The following is a 26,407-nucleotide window of genomic DNA, read 5'->3' as shown; positions in this document are numbered from 1 at the left end:
ATATGGGATATTAATGATAGTAATATGGGATATTAATGATAGTAATATTAGATATTAATGTTAGTAATATGAGATATTAATAAGATAGTAATATGGGATTTAAACGGTAATATTATGGGGTTGTGTGGGATACCTGGTAAACAGGGACATTTAAACAGTAATATTATGGGGTTGTGTGGGATACCTGGTAAACAGGGACATTTAAACAGTAACATTATGGGGTTGTGTGGGATACCTGGTAAACAGGGACATTTAAACAGTAACATTATGGGGTTGTGTGGGATACCTGGTAAACAGGGACATTTAAACAGTAACATTATGGGGTTGTGTGGGATACCTGGTAAACAGGGACATTTAAACAGTAACATTATGGGGTTGTGTGGGATACCTGGTAAACAGGGACATTTAAACAGTAACATTATGGGGTTGTGTGGGATACCTGGTAAACAGGGACATTTAAACAGTAACATTATGGGGTTGTGTGGGATACCTGGTAAACAGGGACCAGGGACATTTAAACAGTAACATTATGGGGTTGTGTGGGATACCTGGTAAACAGGGACATTTAAACAGTAACATTATGGGGTTGTGTGGGATACCTGGTAAACGGGGACATTTAAACAGTAACATTATGGGGTTGTGTGGGATACCTGGTAAACAGGGACATTTAAACAGTAACATTATGGGGTTGTGTAGGTGGAGGACATGAAGATAAAATACAGGGTTGTGATTGGCTATGGGCTAACGTATGGTGAGGGACATGGGGATAAGACACAGGGTTGACTGGTCTGGTGTCAGCATCACAGCCCAGATTATCCACTATTAATAAAGTCAAAACATCGGCCTAAGAGGGTTAGCTACAATGATGCTAGCATATTAGCTAACTGGCTACAATATATATTATTAATTCATCCAGATGCTAGCATCTTAGCTAACTGGCTACAATATAGAGTATTATTAATTTGTCCAGATGCAAGCATTTTAGCTAACTGGCTGCAATATATATTATTAATGTGTCCAGATGCTAGCATCTTAGCTAACTGACTGCAATGTATATTATTAATTTGTCCAGATGCTAGCATCTTAGCTATCTGGCTGCAATGTATATTATTATTAATTTGTCCAGATGCTAGCATCTTAGCTAACTGGCTGCAATGTATATTATTATTAATTTGTCCAGATGCTAGCATCTTAGCTATCTGGCTGCAATGTATATTATTATTAATTTGTCCAGATGCTAGCATCTTAGCTAACTGGCTACAATACAGATTATGATTCCTTCCCTGTCTCTTATGTCAGAGTTTTCGAGCTCCCTATCGACTACTGAGTGAGTAGACCACAGAGGGGAGAAGGAGGTGAAATGATCATTCAGGAAACGAGGTTCAGAGCCTTGCAACTAAAACAAATGAGACCAACTGGATAGTAAACAGTCAGATTTTGAAAAGAGAGGGAAAGATACAGATTTGATTCAAGATATTTGTTATAGTAGTTCTCCCCTGGCAGTGACACTGAGGGACCGTGGCACAGATTATTTTAGTGGCAGAGCTCTGCTAGCTACAGGATTCTGGAAGGGGTTGGTGGCAGAACTATGTTAGTTACAGGGCTCTGGGAAGGGGTTGGCGAGGCGGACTTAATAATGAGGATGAAGTTTATGATTATACTGCTGTGGTTATGTTATTATTGGGCCTAGGAATGATAAGGCCAGATTCGTTTACCTTGCAAGGCTTCAGACAGGTTAATCTGTAAATCCTTAGCCTTGTCTGCATGCAGCATTCGCAGAGAGAGAAAACACAAAACATACAGTCATATTGGAATTGACAGCAAATTAAACTGATAACAAGACAGGTTAATAAATTGCTAAATCAGAAACAACATTCCAGATTAATTGATGGGTGTGTCGATTGGTGATTCAGATCCCAACACACACACACACATGCAGCGAACAGAACTACTAGTCACTGAGGCAGATTTACACATAAAAAAAAAAAACGGATACAAGTTAATATATTGAACTTAACACAAAAAGCAACCATTTGCATCTAGTTTTTAATCCATTAACATACACCATGTACAGTGTATGAAACAACATTTGTGTTATAGTCACACAACAAAATAACTCAAATTTGATTCACTTGACGTGAACTGCTGCCTCAATGTTTATGATATGAAGGATGCAGAGGGACTTAAAGTCTTCCTTCATGTTTAAAGTGCATCCAAGGGACAGATTAGACGCTCACACAGACAGACTGTACGCTGGTCTTTATAATAAAAGCAGAGAATCCCTTGTTTTCACATCGAGTGGCAGACATTTTGATTTTGTCCTGTAAGCATTTGGATTCAAACACTTGGGACATAAAATGGCAGACGTGAAAGCAGCCTGGACACAAAGACTGACCTGAGGTCAGCTGTTCTATCAGTAGACTAGAGTTAATAGAGGCCGACCTCAGGTCAACTGTTATATCAGTAGACTAGGGTTACTGATCAAGATCATCAGTAGACTTAGTTAGTAGAGACTGACCTAAGGTCAGCTGTTATATCAGAGCAGAGTTAGTAGAGACTGACCTAAGGTCAGCTGCTATATCAGAGTAGAGTTAGTAGAGAGACTGACATAAGGTCAGCTGTTTCATCAGAGACCAGAGTTAGTAGAGACTGACCTCAGGTCAGCGGTTACCTGTATATCAGTGGGCTAGAGCAGGGTTAGTGGGGAGAAACTGACCCCCAGATCAGGGCTAAACTTCACCTCCAGGACAGATGGTGTGTATGACTGCGTTGTCTGTGTGTGTGTGTGTGTGTGTGTGTGTGTGTGTGTGTGTGTGTGTGTGTGTGTGTGTGTGTGTGTGCGCTCACGCGTGCGAGTATGAGTGCGAGTGTCCTCTCAATTAAGTCGACATTTACCTATAAAAGACATACAACACAACCTCAAAGGTATGTGTGTGCATTTATCTGTGTGACTCACCAAGGACCCCCTGGTAGTCAACCAGGTCGAAGTAGACCACAGCTACGGAGGTCCAGACTCCCAGCAGGGCCAGGACCATGAACCAGGTGAAGAAACTACCGCCTCCAGCAGCGGACTCCGACTTCTTCCCATTCTTACTGGCCACCGGGGGCTTGGCATCTGATAGAGAGACAGAGACAAAGAGAGAGAGAGAGAGTGAGTTAGGTATAAGGTAGGCCATGTGCTCATTTTCATCCTCATCTGCCGAAGAATCTGGTAAACCAGCAATGAACTGGTTTCATGTTTGTAATTCAAGTTTCCAAAGTCAACAATCCCCGCTGGATCCCAGTGTCTCCTGACCTGCGGCACTGAAACCAGTTCAACAGGAACTCCATCAGGCCCGTTGGAGGCCTCGTCAGCATCCCCTTCCTGAAGCACTTTACCCATTTTTTTTTTTTATTGTTTTTTATTGATATTTTCCCCCTCCTTTTTCCTCCGATTTTCTCCCATCCCAATGTTAGTCGTTATGCCAATTCCCAATCCCCTTCCTGGTCGCTGCGCACTTACCCCCCACAGTCGGTCTGGGAGAGTGGAGGCTATCAATATCACATGCTTCCACGTCTAGCCAATCAACCGCTTCTTTAACGTGTAACGTGTGGAAGGATCACACTACCCCCCTTAGATCCTATCCGCGCTTAGCAGGCGCCCCGACCGAACTGTAGGAGTCGCTGTTTACAACGACCCGGACCCACCCCGCCAGCTTCTCCCACCCTCTAATACTGCCAATTGTATTAGTGTGAAGTGAACGGCCAGCCAAGCTGGTGACAATGAGAGCAACACGGCATGTGGCACAATAATCGTTTTTATCTCGATTACCTTGTTTTCATGATCGTGGGAAGCCAAAGTCGTTATTCGCCAATTTCTCCAAAGAGTGTGAAGGACAAGGTGGAAGTTGTCATGTTCAGTCATTTATTCAGTAATTTGGCCTCTTCTGTCAGACACTAATGAATCAGGTCTCTTCTATAGTATGCATTAGCTGACAAGACTGCTTTGGCATACCAGTCTGTACAACATGAACGAATAGCCCCTATAAAACGGAGCAATAAGGAGAAACAATTCGGTTTCCTGTATCATTTAGTGTCCAGTAGCAAGTCCTACAGTGTTAGCTAAACCGTTGTTAACCTGGTGTATAGGAACTAGCATTAGCTAAACCGTTATACCTAGGGCTGGGCGATATGGCCTAAATATGATATCACGATATTTTCTGACCTTTCGGCGATACACGATACGCATCACGATGTTTTTCTTTTTTTCCCCCAAACAATTCATTATGAGGCTTACCAAGACAGTATTTGAGTTTGCAAGCTAACATTAAAGACAAAATAAAATACCCATGCATTTAGCATTTTTATATTATATATTAGATTTAGATTATTGGATTATTAGATTATATATTGCATATATTTAGCAATGAGATATTATATGATTTAGATACGAAATATGATGAATTGAAAATTAGAGATGTTCCGATACCATTTTTTCCTTTCCGATCCGATTCCGATACCTAAGCTTTGGGTATCGGCCGATACCGATATTTATCCGATACCAGTGCATACATAAAAAAAAAAAAAAACGATATTATATAAATTTTTTATAAATATAATTTTTTTTTTTTTTTTAAACAAATACTGTTTTATATATACTGTTTTTTAGTCATAACTAGAAAGTAATGGTATTTATTCAACAACAGGTGATTGTATAGATTTGTATTAGTATCATTAATCAATGAGTATGGGGCTTCAGCACTGCAGATATACCCTACTCCAATGATCCACACGGACATTATACGTTGCTGCACTCGCTACCCACTGGCTCTGCAGATATACCCTACTCAGTCTGTCTACAAGGCTCCGTTCAGTAGCAGTCGCATCTGTTGTGATTTTTGCACAATAAATATTCAACATTCTCTTTTGAGACTCCGCCTCAGACTCTTATCATTTGGCACTAAAAGCTAAACATTGTCGCCGATATGGCTGTCCGCAACATGTCATTAATTGTGTACGCGACGTGCAATTGTGCAATGACAACGTTACCGTTAGCTAGCATGAGCTACCGGTATATGGGAAGACCATAGAAGACTGTAACGTTACTGGTGACATTGTGATTTAACTTGGAATACTCCTTTGCCAACTTGCTGTACTTTGCTTGCAGGTCTGCAGCCATTATTGCTGGATTATATGAATAGCCCCAACTTTAGCCAAGGTAATGTTAAAGCTAGCTTTCGGTTAGCTGTTCAATGCTAATAGTAATAACACCAGCCACCAAGCGAACCCATGAGCTCTCCGTCAACACCGCTCTGTCGGGACGATGACATTTAAGAAAGTATCTGCTGTTAAAATGACAAATGGCATTGACACTTTAATCGATTAAGCACACGTTTGTTTTATAATGCTTACTCAACAGACCACAGTGTTGTTGATAAATTACGTCATATGGTATCGGAGCGCAGTATTAGAGGGTACTCGCCGATACCGATACCAGCATTTTAGCCAGTATCGGCGGCTTTTCCGATACTCGTATCGGTATCGGAACAACTCTATTGAAAATGGGGGACCCTGATGTAAACAAGACGAAAGTCTTTCTCTGGTCTGCATCCTCCAGTCCACTGTTGACTGTTGTTGTATTGAGCTGTACTGTATTGTACCTATGCTGCAATCTGTTAATAACGTTTATATTCATTCAGTCGGCAAACAGAATCAGTTTGATTGACAGTCGCGTCTGCCAATTACGTCACATCGCTTGCACCCGCCCTGCTGTTCTTAGCACCAATCGGCAAGCGCGTATTAAATTTTTACTTCCGCTATTGGAGAGCTCAATGAAAACAACAATGGCAGCGGTAGCTCACCGCGCCGACTTTTACCTTTTAGCTCTGCAGAATGACTAAACGACTGGAGGCATAATGATTTTACTGTAACGGATGTTATAATAAAAGCATTTCCATACATCTGTCTGATTGAAAACGTTATTAACAGACCGCAGAATGGGCACAACGGAGTCAGCACGGGCTGAGATATGAACGGCTAATGCTTGCTATATCTAGGTCGACCTCGGTCGTTGCTATGTAAATACGCTGATGTTATTGAAAGTGTAACTATATAACGTCAATGCCACAAAACGAATGCCTTTGTTATCATAAGTAGTAACTTTTGATGCAGTAGTGTGTGTGGGGCGGCGCTGTTCAAAAGTGTCAACGTGTGGACCAGATTGACGCAACACAAGCCTCTTGGGCAAAACATCACGATATCCACGATACGTTTAAAAAGTGTATCGTTAATGAACTGTACCCGATATTTATATAATATAGTCATATCGCCCAGCCCTAGTTATACCTGTGTGTTGGAACTAGTGTGTTAGCTAAGCAAATGTTATCCTGGTGTATAGGAACTAGTGTTAGCCAATTGTTATCCTGGTGTATAGGAACTAGTGTTAGCTAGTTGTTATCCTGGTGTATATGAACTAGTGTTAGTTGTTATCCTGGTGTATAGGAACTAGTGTTAGCTAGTTGTTATCCTGGTGTATACGACCTAGTGTTAGCTAGTAGGGATGGGTACCGAATTCGGTACTTTTGAGGTACCAAACCGAAACACGTCGGTACTACCGAGTATCGAATCAAGTGAGAAACCGGAGAGAAAAAAAAAAAAAAAAAAAAGCGATTAATTTTTTTTTTACTTTTTTACTTTTTTTTTCCATGTCAACGTTCACACGCACAATATATGCTTACCTAGGATTTGACTTGATTCAACAACAAAGCAGTCGGAGCAATGACAAGCCAAAAATTGTCGAAATTGTAGTTATTTGAAGTTTGGATATTTTTTTTACGACTGAGGTAGGTAAATTAAATTTCTTGAGACTAAAGTACCGAAAATAGGTACCGTTGGGTACCGGTATCGATTCACAGGTACCGGTTCAAATGTGAAAGGTACCCATCCCTATTAGCTAGCTAGTTGTTATCCTGGTGTATAAGACCTAGGGCTAGATCCACAAAGAATGGATTGCACGGAGCAAGTTGCACCCTTACTTACAATTCATTATGAATTGAAAATGGGGGACCCTGATGTAAACAAGACGAAAGTCTTTCTCTGGTCTGCATCCCCTTAACAAGTGTGTATTGGGCCGTACTGTATTGTACGCATTCTGCAATCTGTTAATAAAACTTTCAATCAATCAATCTGCACGGTGATTGATTGAAAATTTTATTACCAGATTGCAGAATGGGTATAATACAGTACGGCTCAATACACACAATTGTTAAGGGGATGCAGACCAGGGAAAGACTTTCGTCTTGTTTACATCAGGGTCCCCCATTTTCAATTCATAATGAATTGTAAGTAAGGGTGCAACTTGCTCCGTGCAATCCATTCTTTGTGGATCTAGCCCCTAGTGTTAGTTAGTTATCTGGTGTGTTGGAACTAGTGTTAGCTAGTTGTTATCTGGTGTGTTGGAACCAGGGTTTCCGTTGTCCGGTAATTACCGGTTTTTGACCGGCAAAATCTGTTGAAGTCCGACATATTTAAATCTCTCCGGTCATAATGTCCAGTGAAAATAATTCCCTCTAAGCACAATTTGAATTGTATTAAAATAGTTACATTTGTTTCATTGTTGCTTCACCAAGCAGGTCTAATAATGACAACGATGTGTGTTCTATTATGATATGTGTGTAGTGTTCCGATAACTACTATTGGTGAAGCGATGTCGAGATTAATTTGGTTTGGCAGCGGGAGCTAGATTTGCGAGAAGCATGCAACTGCAGAGCCGCAGAGTTGACAGTTGTGCGCGCACCAGCGTTTCCGTTAGCCGGTAATTACCGGTTTTTGACCGGCAAAATCTGTTGAAGTCCGACATATTTAATCTCTCCGGTCATAATGTCCGGTGAAAATAATTCCCTCTAAACACAATTAGATTATTTGAATTGTATTAAAATAGGCTAAAATTAAATAGCCTATGCGATGAACGAAACAAACAATCATTAAGCAGCCGGTCTAATAATGACATTGTCTTGTCAGCGCGAGCTGGCTGCTGATATATTTGCGAGAAGCATCCATCTGCCGGCCGGCAGGGTGCAGTACTCCAATTCAGCCATTGGCAATTCAGCTGTTGGGTGGGGGCGCTGCTGAGCGGTTTCCAGACCGGACCTAAAAACACTGCTGCTCCATGCTTCACGTAAATATATCAGCAGCCAGCTCGCGCTGACAACAGAATGTCATTATTAGACCGGCTGCTTGGTGAAGCAACGATGAAACAAATGATTGTTTTGTTCATCGCATAGGCTATTTAATTTTAGCCTATTTTAATACAAATTGTGTTTAGAGGGAATTATTTTCACCGGACATTATGACCAGCACCAAGTCGTTGGGAGGTGGAGATATAAATCACGCAAACCCACGATAATGTTCAGTTCTTCGCTTGATATAATTAATATAAATGTCCAATATAACGGAATTCGTTAGCTCATAAAAATGTGATTATAACAGACTGCTGTTTATTAAGGTCGGGCAGACTGCCCACCGACACCTCAAGTCGGCAGCAGCACGAAGTCTCGAGGGACTTATTTTATTTGGAATATATTAATGACTGTATATACGCAAAAGTAGCCTAGTTTTAAGTTAAAATATTATAAATGCCTTGATGATGTCATTCTTTATATAGGCATATCAATTGTTTTTAAGCTCAATAAACTCTGACCGGAATTTATCCCATTTGTCCGGTAGATTGAAATCTACCGGACACTCAGACCTGCAAAAAAAAATTCTAACGGAAACCCTGGCGCGCACAGTGCAATACTCCCAATTCAGCCATTGGCAATTCAGCTGTTGGGTGGGTGGCGCTGCTGAGCGGTCCCCAGACCGGACCCGAGAGCGCCGCTGGCTCTGCAGTTGCATACTATTGGTATGTTCTTCGTTGGGACTGGGAGGCGGAGATATAATAGTCATCACGCAACGTTTATATTTCACGATAATGTTGCAGTCTCTCTCTGCCAAATTTCTCAGTTATTCGCTTGATATAATTAATACAAATGTCCAATATAACGGAATTCGTTAGCTCATAAAAACGTGATAACACACTGCTGTATTTAATGTCGGGCAGACTGCCCAGAGACACCTATTTGATTTAAAGTCAGCAGCAGCACGGAGTCTCTGGACTTATTTGATTTGGAATATAATGACTATACGCAAAAGTAGCCTCGTTTTAAGTTAAAATATTATAAATCTACATGCCTTGAGGATGTCATTCTTTATATAGCCTGCCTATCAATTGTTTTTAAGCTCAATAAACTCTGACCGGAATTGATCCCATTTGTCCGGTAGATTGAAATCTTGCAGGACACGGAGACCGGCAACACGGAGACCGGCAACAATTTTTTCTAACGGAAACCCTGGTTGGAACTAGTGTTAGCTAGTTGTTATCTGGTGTGTTGGAACTAGTGTTAGCTAGTTGTTATCCTGGTGTATAAGACCTAGTGTGAGCTAGCTAGTTGTTATCCTGGTGTGTTGGAACTAGTGTTAGCTAGTTGTTATCCTGGTGTATAGGAACTGGTGTTAGTTAAGTTAGTAGTTGTAGAAACCTTGTAGAGACTTCATTTCTGGATCAGTTATGCCTCGTCTCCATTAGTGTTCAGTCTGGCTAGGGCCATTGCGTTTCTTGTCAGCTCTCTGGTTGCCAGGCAACCTTTCAAAATTCACACCAACAACTGTGGTACACAAGCTAAACCATGATGATACAAATGTCCCAGCCAGCTTTGGCCAGGTTGTGAAAGGTGGCTGTCTCAGCGAAGGTCCAGCCAGGTTCTAAAGACAATGGAGACTCTCACTGTGCGCCAGACAGTCCACAGAGCGGCTAAACCCTGGCTAGTGGAGGCAAGGCCACAGCACGGCTAAACCTTGGTTAGTGGATGCAAGGCCACAGCACGGGTAACCCCTGGCTAGTGGAGGCAAGACATTAGTTAGAACCTTCAACATATGAGGCTATGGTGTTGATGTCTATTTTTGTATGGGTTGTCTATGGGTTTCATACATCAGTTCTCACAGCATATGTTGTGTTACTACCTCCAACAGAAAATATTCTGTGGGTCTTTTCCTCAACAAACTAAATATAGTGGTTAAGTCATTAATGGGTTAAATAAGAGCGGACAGGCTGGTCAACTTGGGACATGATGATTGGAGACAGAATAATGTTTTCTCTTCTCTCGTCTACAGTAAGCTGGAGAATATGTCTGTCAAGACTAGAGGCAAGACGGACTGTGATAGAGACCATCCATCCATCATCCATCGTCTCTTCATAATCAATCTTCCCAAGCTGAATAGAAGAGGAGAGGAGGAGAGGGATGGCTGGCTGGGTTATTCCCGGGTGTTGTTGACACCACCCAGTGCATTGTGGGTAGAAATTGTGTGGTATTCACAGGCGTAGAGAATGAACAGGTGTTGGGGACGACCGCTACGCAACACTAGGTCACACATACACACACACAAAGATCACAGTTCAAACCACTCACATGGCCTATATAGACTATAGACGATGTAGAGTATACCATTAAGGCTTTATACGATGTAGAGTATATCATTAAGGCTTTATACCATATAGAGTATATACCATTAAGACCATAATACTATGTAGAGTAATTACGATTATATAAGATGTAGAGTATATACTAGTATGTAGTCATTCAAACTCAACATGACAGGTTTACAACTCTGTCTGCCAAACCTACAGCATCTATATACAAAACGAATAATTCAGAAAGTATTTTCACCATAAAGAAAGACGTCACACCATATATGTATGTTATAACAAGTATATTTACACATGGTCTGATCAACTTCAGAGGTGATTTCTATTGAAAGCACACGCTCCCAATTACTGCTACTGGTCATCCAACAAGCCCTGTTCAGCCCTAGTATACAAGCCTAAGAACCCTTAAGTTACAGAGAGATACTGCTCTAGTATACTAGCCTAAGGACTCACAGCCCCCATTTCCATACGAAAGGCACCCGTCTCCAGGCAAACCAGATGTTAAAGCTCCTCGTCATCCCAATGGTCATTAAAGTTACTCTTGACATTTTCACTCTATTATCCATTTTCACTGGGTTGGGAGACGTTTGGGCACTTTAGGTAACCAAAAACAACTTTGTGTTATTGTTGGCACTTGCCGTTCAAACCAATAGCTAAAGCTAGCCCCAAGCTAACGAGTTCAAAATGTCAAGCTATGCACCAACTAGCTAACAACCTCACCTTGAATTTCGGCAGTGATCACTGTGGGGGTCGCCGTGACGATGGGAGCGGCGGTGGATTCCACCAGGCTCACCGGGTCACCCATCCCTGCCGGCCAACCGATGGACCGAGCAAACTAATGACTGACCCAAAGACTGACCACAAGAACAATGACTGCTCCAACGTCCCTCTCCTCTCTCACTGTCCTACGTTACTCCCACTCCCCCCCCCCTCTCTCCCTGCCTCTGATCCAGATATGGGTCCAGCGGTCCAATAGAACTATTTATAGTACTGACTCTCCAGCTGGTCCCAACACACACACACAGAGATAGATAGATAGAGAGACTAGGGATGCCCCGATCGATCGGCCACCGATCGTTATCGGCCGATAATCAGTATAAATATGCGATCGGTGATAATGCTTTATTTTCGCCGATCGTCAAAACCGATCTCACTCGCCTGCTTCTCCCTCCAGCCCCTCCTGCACGCATGTAAACACAGGTCTAGTCTAGTGGGATGGGAGGACGGCGTCTCCCTGAGCTAACGTTAGCTGCTACCGTTCCAAAATTACCCAGTCAACTATTCACTTTTAGTTTAATACATGATGAGGCATTGTCTAACCGAACGGTATCTAGCCGGCCAGCTACCGATAGCTCCTGATATCAACAAATGCTCCAGCAATAGTCTAGTAGAGACGTGTATGATACTCTGTTAGCTCACGTTAGCGCAAGTTAGTTCACTGTTCAAAACGAAATGTCCCATTGAACTAAATAATTCACTGAGGCGCTGTATCAACGTTATATATCCGGCTAGCAGTAGCTACAGATAGCTCCTGATATCAATGTCTTATAACCCTGATTCGACGCGTATTCGAGTTGAGGGCTTGCTGAGAACAGTAACGTTATACCAATAGGGTCCAGCTGCAGCTCCGGAGAATCCTGGCCGTAGCTCGAGGCTACTAGAGTACACACAGACAGTGGAGCTTGTTGCGTGGTGGCGATGTCTCGCAGATAATACAAGTACAAGTCTAATTATATAATATATATATTTTATATAAAATAAAAAAAATTATATAAAATAATTTTTTATTTTTTTTAATCAAAAACGATCGGTATCGGATCGGTATCGGTGGCAAAAAACGTGATCGGGGTAGGGGTGGACGGTATAAACGGTATACGGTATAAACGGTATGAATTTGCTCTACGGTATGGATTTTGACTATACCGTGTAACCGGTAGAGCAGCTCTAAAAGAGCAATGACTAGGGATGCCCCGATCGATCGGCCACCGATCGTTATCGGCCGATAATTAGTATAAATATGCGATCGGGGAATTCCGATAATTAGTCATATTCGCCGATCGCGGAAACTGATCAAGTGGATATCTCACTCGCTTGTCTCAGACGCACAGGACCTGCAAACTGCTCCTCCTCCCTAGCCCCGCCCGTACCCGTGTAGAGTTTGTAAACACAGAGGAGGCGGACCTCCTCTGCTGAGTCTAGATAGTGCATTCGACCTGAGCTAACGTTAGCTACCTAGCTATCGTTACTGTTTAAACAAAATTACCCAGTCAACTATTCACTTTTAGTAGGCATTGTCTAACGGTATTTAGCCGGCTAGCTACCGATAGCTCCTGATATCAACAAATGCTCCAGCAAGTCTTGTAGTGCATGTTGATACCTCCGTTAGCTCGCGTTAGCTGACGTTAATTCACTGTTCAAAACGAAATGTCCGATTGAACTAAATAGTTGTCTTAACGTCATCTAGCCGGCTAGCAGTAGCTACAGATAGCTCCTGATATCAATGTCTTATAACATTGATTGAATGCGTATTCGAGCTGAGGGCTTGCTGAATGTGAAATGACCAAAGCATAACGTTACCAATAGGGTCCCGCTGCAGCGCCGGAGAATCCTTTTTGGTAGCTGGAGTACACACAGACAGTGGAGCTGTTTGCAGATAGCGAGCATTTTGACTTGTTGCGTGGTGGCGATGTCTCGCAGATAATACAAGTACAAGTCTAATTATATAATATATATATTTTATTAAAAAAAAAAAATTATAAAATAATTTTTAATTTCTTTTTAATCAAAAACGATCGGTATCGGATCGGTATCGGCCGATATGGCTCACGACGATCGGTGATCGGTGACAAAAAACGTGATCGGGGCATCCCTAGCAATGACGTCATGGAACCACAGCGCGACTATTTCAATCGCATTTGCCCCTAAAAATTGATAGAATTAGTCATAGATAATAGATATGTGCAAACTGGAAAATTTATTTAGGAGGCTTCGCGCAGTGGGCGTGTCAACACGCAATTGTCATTTCATAATAAACACATATCACCGCGCGCACAGCAAGTTTCTATTTCAGTTCCTGGCATTTTTAACCAGTGGAGAAAGGTAAGGGATTTCCCTATCGTTTTTCTTATATGAATTATTCTACGTTAATAAAACATACCTGGTGATCAACTACAGTTTGCTGTAAACATTATGATATGTATGTAGTGTTATGATAACGACGGCTGCAGCGGGAGGAAGGCTGCAGCAGTGGAGTTGCGAATAGCATGTAGCTGCAGAACCATGGGCGCTTTTAGGTCTGGTCACAGGCCCGCTCAACAGCGCCCCCCCACCCAACGGCTGAATTGCCAATGGCTCCTGAAAGCGCCCATGGTTCTGCGGCTCTGCAGCTACATATGCTTCTAGCAAAATCCAGCATCCAGCCTCGCTGTTTGCAATGGGAGCAGCACGGAGTCTCGACTCGGGACTTATTTTATTTGGAATATAATGACTTTATACGCAAAAGTAGCCTAGTTTTAAGTTAAAATATTATAAATCTACATGCCTTGAGGATGTCATTCTTTATATAGCCTGCCTATCAGGCAAAAAAAATATTCTAACGGAAACACTGATACCGTGATATATACCGTTACCGTCTATGCTTCAAATTATACCGTGATATAAATTTTAGACCATACCGTCCACCCCTAGATCGGGGCATCCCTAATAGAGACAGACAATGGAGAGATGGATAGGAGGACAGATAAGAGATATAGACAGATAAGAGTGATATATAGAGACAGACAGAGATCGATAGATACATAGATAGAGAGAGACGGACTGATAGAGTGATAGATAGAAGACACAGATAAGAGAGATAGATAGAAGACACAGATAAGAGAGATAGACAGACAAGAGAGAGACAGACACCAGTGTGCTTTTATACAGAATACCAGCATTCTGGAATCTTAGTACATTCAGCGTAACAGTACATTAAGATACAATGCTAAGTGAAATATATAGTTGATAACTAGCAACGCTGGCATGGAGACATGCCACGTCTAAATGAAACATATTCAATATCTATAGGCCAGAGCATTCATAGTAGGGCTGCTTCATTATTGCAAAAATCTATTATTTTGATCGATATTGAAATCACCATTATTAAACATGATTACTCGTTGATTTGAGAACATCATATGACGACTGAATTTGTTTTAGCTTTCTTCTCGACCAAAGGCTGCCTTGCTGTCACCTTCTACAAGTTACCAACTGGAGAAACGTGGCTCCTCCCTCTCAATACCAGATGTGAGGGAAGGGTCCGTTGCATTTACAACACAAGTCAAAATGAGAACAACAAGGCATGCGCCGTTGTTTTCATAATCGTGGGAAGCCAAAATCTTAAATTCAATAAATCACCCAGCCTCAATTAATAGCAGTCGATTTCATATTCATTGTTAAGCTATACCTATATTTGCTATTTTTTAGAGAGAGGGGGGAAGGGAGAGAGGGAGAATGTGAAATTGGCAGAATGTGCAAAAGAAAATCGAATAGACAACTAACCGGTTTTCAACCAGTTCGGATAGCCAGCTCTCAAGATAACAGCTATAGCTACACATTCCTATTTCACCTGCATCACTCATGATGACAGGTTAAGACAAGTCTTCTCTAGGCTTCTGAAACTACGTTTGACCCTTCGGATTTCCATCCGGCACTATAGATTCTATGGCAGGGGGACTGTGTGTGCAGTATATTCATTGTATGAATGGGGTGTAGGCAGGCAGGCAGTGTTTGGAGTAGACACACATCAATCAAAAGTTGCTTGTCCAGTATCTCTCTCTCTCGTTCGCTCTCACACACCCCTCAAGCCTAGACATTAGAAAACTCGATATAAATCGGTAACAAGGTTTGCCTGGCTAGCTTCTCTTCTATGTCAGCTGGAGAACCCTGACTAATGTCGTCCTGTTTTCAAATCATATAATCAGATAAGAATTTGCATTAATGTAACTGGCCTGGGGGGTAGTGGGGGGAGGGGGTGACTCAGCAATGAACTAAGTTTCCTATGATCACATGGTGAGACTACACTAGTTTTAGTAAATATAATATATATACACACGACAACCAGCAGTAATCACACAGCATGCATCGCTCCTCAGCTGTGATGTCATCAACGAGAGACATGGTGGACGATGCATGATATTAGAAGACGAGACCCGACTGGTTAGTTTACAATGCCGCCATTTGTTATTAGGGAGGGGTTTCAGACTGTCAAAATATGAATAGAGTTCTACTGAAATAGTTTGTGTGAACAATGTTTTACCAGTCGTACAAATATTAAAGAGGGATTTACCAGTAGAGCTGCAATTTCACAAAGTCCCGTTTCACAAAGCTAGGGCCGGTTGGAATTCCAAGCCCGGGTCTCTAGCAAGAGCATAACGTATGATAAACACAATATATACATAGAAAATACTAGGTTTCCAGTACATCGAGTTCCCAGCAACAGAACATCCCACTGTCCATATGAACACGTCCAAAATACATGACAAGGGCGACGATACACATTCAGATTCTATGCATAGTTTCAGGTTTTTCCGATTTTCAGGTCTTAAATACGTTAAAATGTATTCATACTAGAGAGTTCCAATACTGTACATAAACACTATACAGCTTTGTTTGGCTCAGGAAGATTGAGAATGAGTCTTGAACATTATGCTAATAGCAGTTAGCTAGCTATACTGTACCACCAGTTAAACAGAGAGAAGAAAGGAGAACCAGAGAAGGAGAATCATCTATACAGTTTTGAATATCAATACACTGTAATGAACACAATTCTTAAAATGTTCTATTCTGTATTGAGATGGCTACACCCCTGATCCAAAAGCAATGTGGCATTGTTTAGTCCCATGTGTGTGAACTGAGCAGGAACTAGCTAGCTGCTACTCAGTTAAAGCTAACTACAGTACAGGCGTGGTGTTGTTTAAAGCTAACTACAGTACAGGTGTGGTATTGTTTAAAGCCAACAACAGTACAGGCATAGTATTATTTCAAGCCAACTACAGTACAGGCGTGGTATTGTTTCAAGCCAACTACTGTAAAGGCATGCTATTGTTTAAAGCTATATACAGTACAGGCATGGTAGTGTTTAAAGCCAACTACAGTACAGGCGTGGTACGGGACACAGTACACGTCCGAGCACGCTACTGAGCCGCAGTCTGACACGCGGAAAATGGTGGCACCCCACCATCAAACACAAACAAATGCACACACATTAAATACATATGTAATTACGTACCATATGCTCCTGTGAATTCCATGAGTGCGGCAGGCTAGTTGATTCACACACCCCTCTCTTTTCCAAACTAGAGAAAATGTTCTCTCCCTCTCTCACTCCCCCATCCTTCAAATCACTCCCTCTCTCTGACACCCCCCCAATCAATCTTTCAGTCACTCCCCTTCTCTCTTTTCTCTCTACTTTGTTCACCTCTTCTGTTCACTACCTCTCTCTTCTGTTGGCCCCCTCTTGTTCACTACATCTCTCTAGTACATATTGTTCAGTGTGCCTCTACTCAGCATTATATAATGTCTTCTCTACTGGCTCTGTGACTTCCTTCAAAACCACATCAAAAGACATGACCCTGATGATCACAGACTGCTAACAAACTGTTCTATACACATATCCTGCCTTATTTTGTATGTGTTTTTTTTATTATAAACTAAGTTTACTTATCTCAAAAACAACAAGGGGTTATACTCATACGTCACTATGTTATTAGTTATATCCCACTATGTTATTAGTTCTATCTCACTGTGTTATTAGTTGTAGCCCACTATGTTATTAGTTCTCTCACCATGTTATTAGTTCTATCAGACTATGTTATTAGTTCTATCTCACTGTCTTATTAGTTGTAGCCCACTGTGTTATTAGTTCAATCCCACTATGTTATCAGTGATTAAACTAGTCAAACATGAGCTCCAATTAAACTAGTCAAACATGAGCTCTAATTACACTAGTCAAACATGAGCTCTAATTAAACTAGTCAAACGTGAGCTCTAATTAAACTCGTCAAACGTGAGCTCTAATTAAACTAGTCAAACGTGAGCTCTAATTAAACGTGAGCTCTATTTAAACTAGTCAAACGTGAGCAGACTAGGTGCCTGTGTTCTAGCACAGCAACACACCCAGAAAATAGAAAAACAGCCGTTTTTACAGCTTCAGCATGTTCACAGGTCCTGAAGAGTGGGACTTTCAAAACAAATAATAGTAGCAGGAGATTTTCCCTGGTTTGGGACTAGTATTTCTGTATTAACCAACCCTGTTATTGTAGAGATTCTACACTAAGAGTACTGGTGAGTTAGTAACTTGTTCTATCCCTCAGACTCTCCTGTGGCCTTCAACGACAGACAGAACCAACAGCACCACGCAACACGAGCATCAAGGCCTAGGGACCCAACACACACACCAGAAAGCAAGGTTAGATGCTGCCACCTCAACAGCAGTGTTTAGTTTGCTTGGACACAGCAGCAGTATGGCAGAAAGGGCAGCAGCCTCAATGCGGACCGGGAAGGTCGTTACCATCTCTAGAAGACGGACTTGGCATCGGCTAGTCATAGAGCCATATAAAATCAGTTTTATTTTTTTCCAAATTCCATTTTATTTTTTTCCAAATTCCGTTTTTTCCGTTTTAATATTTCAGAATTCTGCATTTTGCTTTGTACACTCATTTTACCATCAGAAATAGTGTCTAATAAGTGGGAATGAATAAATGTCCACAATTTAATAAGATATAACAGTCCATTTAATAGGGCTGTCTTAAATACTTCGAAGCTTCGTACGATGGGCATGGGATTCGAATATGAAAATAAATTTTGATTATTAAAAAATATAAATGATATATATTTTTTTTTGCTAAATCAACTCTGCCTCTCTTTGTTAATTACAACAAGCAATGCTGTTTGTTATTTAAGATGAGGTCGGACTCGGCACTGACAGATTTGTGTTCATTGTGCTGCTTTTATAAAGCCTCAAATGACGGCTTACAATATTTCATGAAAGCAAAGTGTTTTGTTTGTCTAAGATTTAAAAAGGTTTAAACTTTATAGCACTGACTAAGTTGAACAAAGTGCTGTACAAGTCTCACATTAAAGAAAAAAAAAATTTATATATTTCTTTTTTATTTACAGTTGATTCCATTTTTATTGCTCAATTCCGCGATTCCGTGATCGCGGATTTCATATGGCTCTACTAGTCAGCACCTGAGGTTGTAAAGGAGGAAGAAGTGGAGGAACCCGAGTGGAAAGAATCTATGATGAAGAAAAGTTAAGAAAATGTACTTGATAAAGTAAGAATTGTAAATGGTAAGAGACAAAAGTTAGAAGGTATAAAAGCACATTTGACTTTATAATTTGTGGTGTGCACTGCAGTATGTATATGAGTTTGACTCAATAGATGAAAATATGCTGGTTGGGGTTTTAACAGGTCTGTTTCACTCCAATGTTTATTACAAACAAATCACAGAGTGCTTTTTGAGAATAAAAGAAAATGACTCCAGTACTAGCAGATTTTGGTTTTGAGGGAAGGCAGGGCTACCACCCATTAGTCTATGTTTGGATTGGCAGTTTAAACATTGAGTAACTTTTTCTTTGAGAGAGTAGATAAACAGCACTAAAACACTGTATTAGAGCCTGACACAGCTCAAACAGCACTAAAACACTGTATTAAGAGCCTGACACAGCTCAAAAACACTGTAATAGACACAGCTCAAAAACACTGGGAGCCTGACACAGCTCAAACAGCACTAAAACACTGTATTAGAGCCTGTTACAGCTCAAACGGCACTAAAACACTCTATTAGAGCCTACAGCTCAAACAGCATTACAACTAGGGGTGGGACAATACATCGATCCAGATCGATATATCGATCTATTATCAATAATCAAATAGGATCGACGCAACGTAAAAAGATCGATTCATATTGCGATACTCTTATTTTGAAAATCCCCGCGAGTCATATCCGCCGGCGCCCAGTATTGTGAAACTCCGTGTAGAAATTACAGCAGTGTTTGCGTCTGCTGTAAAGCACTACAGAGCGTCTATTTTGCGAGCCGATATAAGTCTGTGCAGTTTTTTCCCCGCAACGGGTCAAATGCATATAACAGGCGTTGCATCGTCGCCATTCCTTTATGCCAACGTCGCGTTAAATATCTAAATGAACGTCGCGTTGGCTGCTAAAAGCTAAGCAGCTAACCGTGAGAGAGAACAGGAGAGTGGAAAGGGGACTTGGAAGGAGGAGGGGTGGGGGCTGTGGGGGACTGTGTGTGTGTGTGTGTGTGTGTGTGTGTGTGTGTGTCTGTGTGTGTGTGTGTTAAAGCTCAATATATAAAAACAAAAGTGAACAGGAGGTCTATTTGTATTAAAAACAATAGATTGTTTTTCATTTAAATGTCTGGAAGAGCTCAAAAATAAATACATCAATTGATATTTCCGTAGCCTTTTTTTAGTTGATCTAAATGTGACTGATTGTGTTAAATGGGCACATAATATCGCCTCATATCGATCGCAGACACCTGAATTGAATCGTATCGTATCGTATCGTGGCAGACTTTGTGATATCGGCAAATATCGTATCGTTGTCCAAAGAATCGATATCGTATCGTATCGTGATGAAACTGATGATTCCCACCCCTAATTACAACATTGTAATATAGCCTGAAGCAGCTAAAACAGCATTACAACATTGTAATATAGCCTGAAGCAGCTTTAAAACACTAGTAGAGCCAGCAGGACAAACAGCTTTAACCACTGTAGTACAGCCTGAAGCAGCTCAAACAGCTATAAAACACTGGATAGATAAACAAATGAAAATATACACTCATACTAGTGTTGTCAAAAATATCGAAGTATCGATACATATCGATACTGAATATTTAAAACGGCTTCAATACTCATTTCCCGAAGTACCGATACTTTCTGCAGTATCGGTACCAGCTGGCTTGCTCCCGCAAGTTGTTGACAGACAGACGCGCTGCCAGAGCCTTGCCCTTCCGCCTCCTCGCTCAGAGCAACAGACACAAGCTGCTGCAGCCTCCTCGTTGGAAACGGGGTAGTTGTGTCGAGTTCATGCGTGTACTGGTGTAGTGGGCTCGGCTTGACGTTACTCCGTTTCCATGAAGTAATAGGTGGCCAGCTAGCTAGCATTAAGCTAACGGAGGAACGACAGCTAACGTTAGCTAATAATAGCGTTGTTTACAAACTGAAGACAGGGCTGCCTGCCCGGCTGTGAGGGGGAGGAGGAAGAGAGAGAGAGAGAGAGAGATTTCTCCGGAGCTATGCTATGCTATGTAACGTTAATAAATGCTCCGAGCATAGCTCCGGAGAAATCTCTCTCTCTCTCTCTCTCTCTCTCTTCCTCCTCCCCCTCACAGCCGGGCAGGCAGCCCCGTCTTCAGTTTGTAAACAACGCTATTATTAGCTAACGTTAGCCGTCGTTCCTCCGTTAGCTTAATGCTAGCTAGCTGGCCACCTATTACTTCATGGAAACGGAGTAACGTCAAGCCGAGCCCACTACACCAGTACACGCATGAACTCGACACAACTACCCCGTTGCCAACGTTCGGTCGAGCGGAGCCGGAGCCCATCCTACACCAGTACACGCGTAACGTTAATAAATGCTCCGAGCATAGCTCCGGAGAAATCTCTCTCTCTCTCTCTCGCTCTCTCTCTCGCTCTCTCTCTCGCTCGTCATAACTAGGAAGGTGCGCTCAGTAGACCTAAAATCTCCAGCAGCCACTCTCTCTTTCTCTCTCTCTCCGATCTAAAGATAAACAAAGGGTTTTAAAAGTGTATTTATCTTCTCGTATAGTACCAGAGAGAAGCTGAGGAGAATCAATGAGCAACAAAAGCAAAATTTGCTAAAAAAATAAAAAAAAAAAATAAAAATAAAAATTATTATACTTTTTTTTTTTTTGGTATTGAAAGTATCGATACTTTTCAAGGTATCGTATCGAAATCGAAATTCCAGTATCGTGACAACACTAACTCATACGCAACAGTATTTGCCTTAAAATATATGCCTGTGAAACAGAGAATACTTAGAAAGGAAATGCCCACTAATCAATCAATAATACAGTAGGACTCAGTGAAATGCCCTCTAGCCAATGATAGGACTGAGTGAAATGCCCTCTAGCCAATGATAGGACTCTTGTGGTAAACACTAACAGTGAGTGATTTGACAGGAATCCATCTGATGACAAAAAGCACAGTGGAGAAAGGAGAGAAAGACTTAACAGAAACTAGTCCTTATCAATACACCTCATCAATAACCTCTGTGATTCAATCAACGTATGATAAATACCAGATATAAAGCGCAGAATAATTCTTTACTTACCAGTCATAGCTGACCGTTCAAATATTCTTGCGATTCATGTCCAGTATGATTTAGGACTATTGCCCAAATAAATATTTGATAAGCCAACATAAACTGTTTGATAACACAATCTACTTAAAATAAATACTCTAGGCCTATGGGACAACATTTAGCTGCCTGTATGTTTATTAGGGGTGGGACGATACACCAATCCAGATCGATACATCGATCTAATTATCAATGATCCAATAGGATCAATGAAACGTAAAAAGATCGGTTCATATCAATACTCTTATATTGAAAATCCCGTGACGAGTCTCATATCCGCCTAACAGCACTAGCTCTGTGTTTGTAGACGTTACAGCACAGCTCCAGACATAGTCTGCCTATTTGGTCGTATCGTAGCAGACTGTGATATCGACAAATATCGTATCGTTGTCCAAATAATCTATATCGTATCGTGATGAAACTGGTGATTCCCACCCCTAATGTTTATAATAAAAATAATCATGTCCTTAGTTTAACTTTCATGCTCCCGAGTGATTGACAGGCTACAGTATGCCTTATGTTGTGCTTAACAGATATTTCCTTTATATATACACATTATATAATCAGTAATGTCGCCTCTCGAGTCTCTCTGGGTGCATGTAATTTAACCAATTTGGGTTGCTCGTAAATTGGCGGTTCACAAAGTTATCACACCAGAACATTTTATCCCTGAAAACTTTAGAAACCGTAGGCCTGATCTCAAAACTGAACCAAAGTCAGTCGTAGTACTTATTCCTATTCCTTCCTACTAAAGCTATTTTAAGGGTAATGTTTCAAACCACGTCAACTTGGATCAACATTGCTAACGCCAACAGGCCGCTGCCAATTAAACCAAAAGTATGAAACTTTTTGTTTGTCTCTGTGTGTGCATGCGTGTGTGAAAAACATACAGTATGAACGAGTGAGGCTGAAACAGCAAGTTATCAGGACGGCCCCTTCAGTCAGTCCCTTGATCTGCTGGTTTGGTCTAAAGTCGGCTTTAGGCCAAGATTGTGTCTGTAGACACTAGACACCCACCCCCTGGGTAAATAAGTTAATACCTGAAAAGTATATCACATCTCTGGTCAGCACTAGATTTAAAATGATGAGCCCATCTCTGATAAGTTTTAAAGCAGTCCTTGTGGGAAACGCAATTTGAGATGTCCATTAAATCAACAACCGTAATAATCAATTAGTCGACAAAATCCTATGACCATTTTAGTTCCCTAGGAAGTCCCTGAAACACTGTCCCCAGTTAAAAGAAGTATAATTTTAACTTTTAATATGATCATGTAGCACTGGTATCGCAAGTTAATACTTCATAATGCAACAAATGTAATGGACTAACTAAAAGTTGATGCCACATGACTGAAACCTCTCAAAGCCAGCAGACATAGTAGACATCAGTAATAGACATCAGTAATCAGACATACACATAGTAGCAGGCTGGATAATGTGGGACAGATGAGGAAACAACTTGACAGCATTCAAATAGAAAAATTTAAGAAATAGCTGGAGGCCTGGAAACCACCAGACACAAAAGATATAGAGGGCGGGTATGTATTTGGGGGGGGGCTTATTATCCCGAGCAACGGTCAACATCCATATCCCTGTATATGCTATAGGGGGCGTGGCCAGAGTTGAGAGAGGAACGATAAGATCTGAACATTTTGTTCTTTAGACCTTTCCTATCGTCACACCTCTGGGTAATCAGTCAGAACAAACTTACAACACTCTCTGATTTCATGTGCAATCACTGGAATAAAACATTTAAGTTTATAGCTTCGCTATAACAGTGTACACTTCGGAGTCTTTCGTGCGCACGCTCTCTCCTGGGCTCGAATTCAAAAAGTTTGAAGTGAGCTCGAGCTCCGAGCCCAGGTTCAGGTCCACGTGCGCACGAAAAAGAATGCGCGCTACAGTTGATCAAACAAAGTAGTGGATATGGATCTGATAAATAATAAATGGGTCTGATAAAAATGTAATCATGTAAACTATGTGGGGAAATTGGCGCGGCAAGATTCCACCAGTAGGCAACTATATATATATATATATATATTATAGAAGCCATTTTAAGTGCATTGTGGTGAATGACGGTGGAAAGAGGTATTTGGAACAACATGTTCCTTCTCCCCCTGAACGTGTATTTACCACCAACACAGGAATCTCAACCCCACAGCCATACTATCCATAAAGCCACGTGTCACTGTGGGACAGGAATGGTCTGAACCCAGCCCCCCTGGAGCCATACATCTGACATCCCAATGGAGAGAGAGAGAGAGAGACATCCCAATGGAGAGGAGAGAGAGAGACATCCCAATGGAGAGAGAGAGAGACAGCCCAATGGAGAGAGAGAGAGAAACCATGGCCATGCATGCAGACAGTCTACCTGGTCACTATAGCAACAACTATGTTTTATGAAGACATTGTCTCTTCATAGTATCTTGCTTTGATCTACAATTAAAGAACTGCGACCTGCACGGGAGCCACGTGGAACCCCTCCCACGGCAGACTCCCCCCTCTCTCTCGTCTCTCTCTCTCACAGTATTGACACGTGAGCATAATATGGAGAAGTGACTGGGCTTAAAGAGGGGGGGGCTGTACCGAGACCCCGGAGCCCCTCTTCTTGACGCTGCTGCGTAAACGCTGACCGTGCATTAGGCCTACTACTACTACTACTATGCGCTACTTATTAACACTCGCATCACACGGAACCGTACGGTTCACAGTTAGGCCTATAATGCACCGCCAGGCCGACCACCGGCACGGACACAACCCCCGGGTTTAACGGCTCGCAGCGAGTAGGTAGAAGGACAAACTGTTGCGTCCAGCAGCGACAGAAGCGGCTGCAACATCAATATATCAAAACGTCCGTTATGCAACCAACAAAGGGAACACTACGTTCGACCCTGTATTTATTATTATTATTAGCACCACAAAAAGCACAACTATGTCGCAGACTGGAGGTCTGGAACGAGATTATAACGCGCCGTGCGTAACGGGCCAATGCATCATATCAACGACATGCAACCGTCGTAAAAACAACAAGAGGCGAGTCTGATTAACAATAAACACGAGTAGTTTAGTGAACATAGCGCTTGGTAAACACACAGCCCTGGGTTAATAATACATCAGACGCGGAACCGAAGGCCCTGAACCAGCTCTACGCACGACGCGTAAAGAGCCCGACATGTCAACAGCAGCGTATTGTAACAGCTCAGCGGCCGTTATGGAGGATGATGAACGAACAGCAGCTTAACTCTGAAAGGCCCCGCTGCCGCACAGCATCATCACCCCACCGCTGCTGCAAGATACAGACAGAAAGGAAAACCAACGCACCCTTGGCTTTTACGTGTCCTCTGGCGTTTTTCTTGGGAGCCATGGCGAGCGCTGCTGGGTTTAGCTGACTGTGAGCCGTGCGGAAAGGAGAAAACGGCGAGCTGGAGTCTGTATTTCTAGCAGCGCGAGGCGGTCTCCGGTACAAATCAAAATCTGCCCTCCTGTCTCATAAAGCTCGAGCCCGTAGCAACCCTGTCCGCGTTATGACCGACGGCTCCCACCGCCAACGAGAGTCTCGCTCTCGCGGAGTGGGCGGGAGAAGGGACATTGGGTCCAATGGGAGCGGAGAGGTGGTTGCCTTATTCAATCGTGTGGACGGCCTTGGATTGGACCCGCCCCACGGCCCCTCCCCTCTCTCGGCTCTGGAACGTGGCAAGATGGTAGATGTTTTTAGGCATCGCGAGATGTTATATGGCTGTTTTTCCGTCAGAGGACTGTAATAGCTCGCCACTATTACATAACTCTGTAATCTCCGAACTGGTCTATGTGCTTTTTTTTAAACTGTATTTTAAAGGCGCACGACACGGGGAAACGTCGGCACGTGTTGTCTTAAGTCTTAACAACGCAGTGTGGAACGGATGTGTTTAATAAAACGAACTGTCCACAACAGTCAAACGAGCTGCAGCAGGACTTTCTGCCCGAGTGTTTGCGCGCCTGCGCAGTGCGCACTGGACGGTGTAGTAACCGAAGCCATGACGACACACTATTCCGACCTGGAGTCGGTGTGCCACTCTAAACTATTAAACATTAAAAATACATTAAAACAAATTATTCTGCAGAACACAACAACCGTTTGGGTATCTTTTGCGCATATACCTCTTTCTGAGCTGCGAATGTATTCCTGCAAGTCAGGGTGGCACTATAAGGCTGCAAGGCACCACAACAAAGAAATGTGGTAATGCCACCAATATTCCAATATCACTGTTGCTGATCTTGTATTTCTACTTATATGCTAGTGGACATACTCTCCATCTCTCTCTCTCACACACATACACTCACAGTCAGAGGGAGAGAGTGTATTCTACAACAGACCCTATGGGTTCCATACATTCCCTCTGCCCCTCCCCCACCCCACAGAAGGCCACATCATCTTAACTCTGCCAGAGTACACCAAACCACACCGGACTGGAACAGCCAACACCCACATAGTTTAAGTACACACTGCTCTCCTATTGGATACAAAATGTCACTTAGAACTTTA

General features: G+C 42.1%; 1 protein-coding gene across 15 annotated transcripts in view; it reads right to left on the bottom strand.

Annotated features, from left to right (window-relative positions):
* asph (aspartate beta-hydroxylase) overlaps positions 1-25,370 on the bottom strand; it is a 74,437-nt gene extending 49,067 nt beyond the window's left edge. For 11 of the 15 annotated variants that reach the window (XM_084327869.1, XM_084327871.1, XM_084327882.1 and 8 more), the window contains exons 1-3: positions 11,222-11,344; positions 2,957-3,115; positions 1,716-1,760 (exon numbers count right to left, since the gene is read on the bottom strand). In XM_084327869.1, coding sequence (XP_084183995.1) covers positions 1,716-1,760; positions 2,957-3,115; positions 11,222-11,306 — 289 coding nt within the window. In that variant the 5' untranslated portion in view covers positions 11,307-11,344. Of the gene's footprint in view, positions 1-1,715; positions 1,761-2,956; positions 3,116-11,221; positions 11,345-16,769; positions 16,832-25,206 lie in introns of those variants that run through there. The other 4 variants (XM_084327880.1, XM_084327872.1, XM_084327879.1 and 1 more) reach the window with 3 other exon arrangements.
* Positions 25,371-26,407: the final 1,037 nt, after the last annotated feature.

The sequence above is a fragment of the Notolepis coatsorum genome, assembly GCF_963971535.1.
Source record: "Notolepis coatsorum genome assembly, chromosome: 13".
NCBI lineage: Eukaryota > Metazoa > Chordata > Actinopteri > Aulopiformes > Paralepididae > Notolepis > Notolepis coatsorum.
This window is presented reverse-complemented; position numbering and strand designations above follow the sequence as displayed.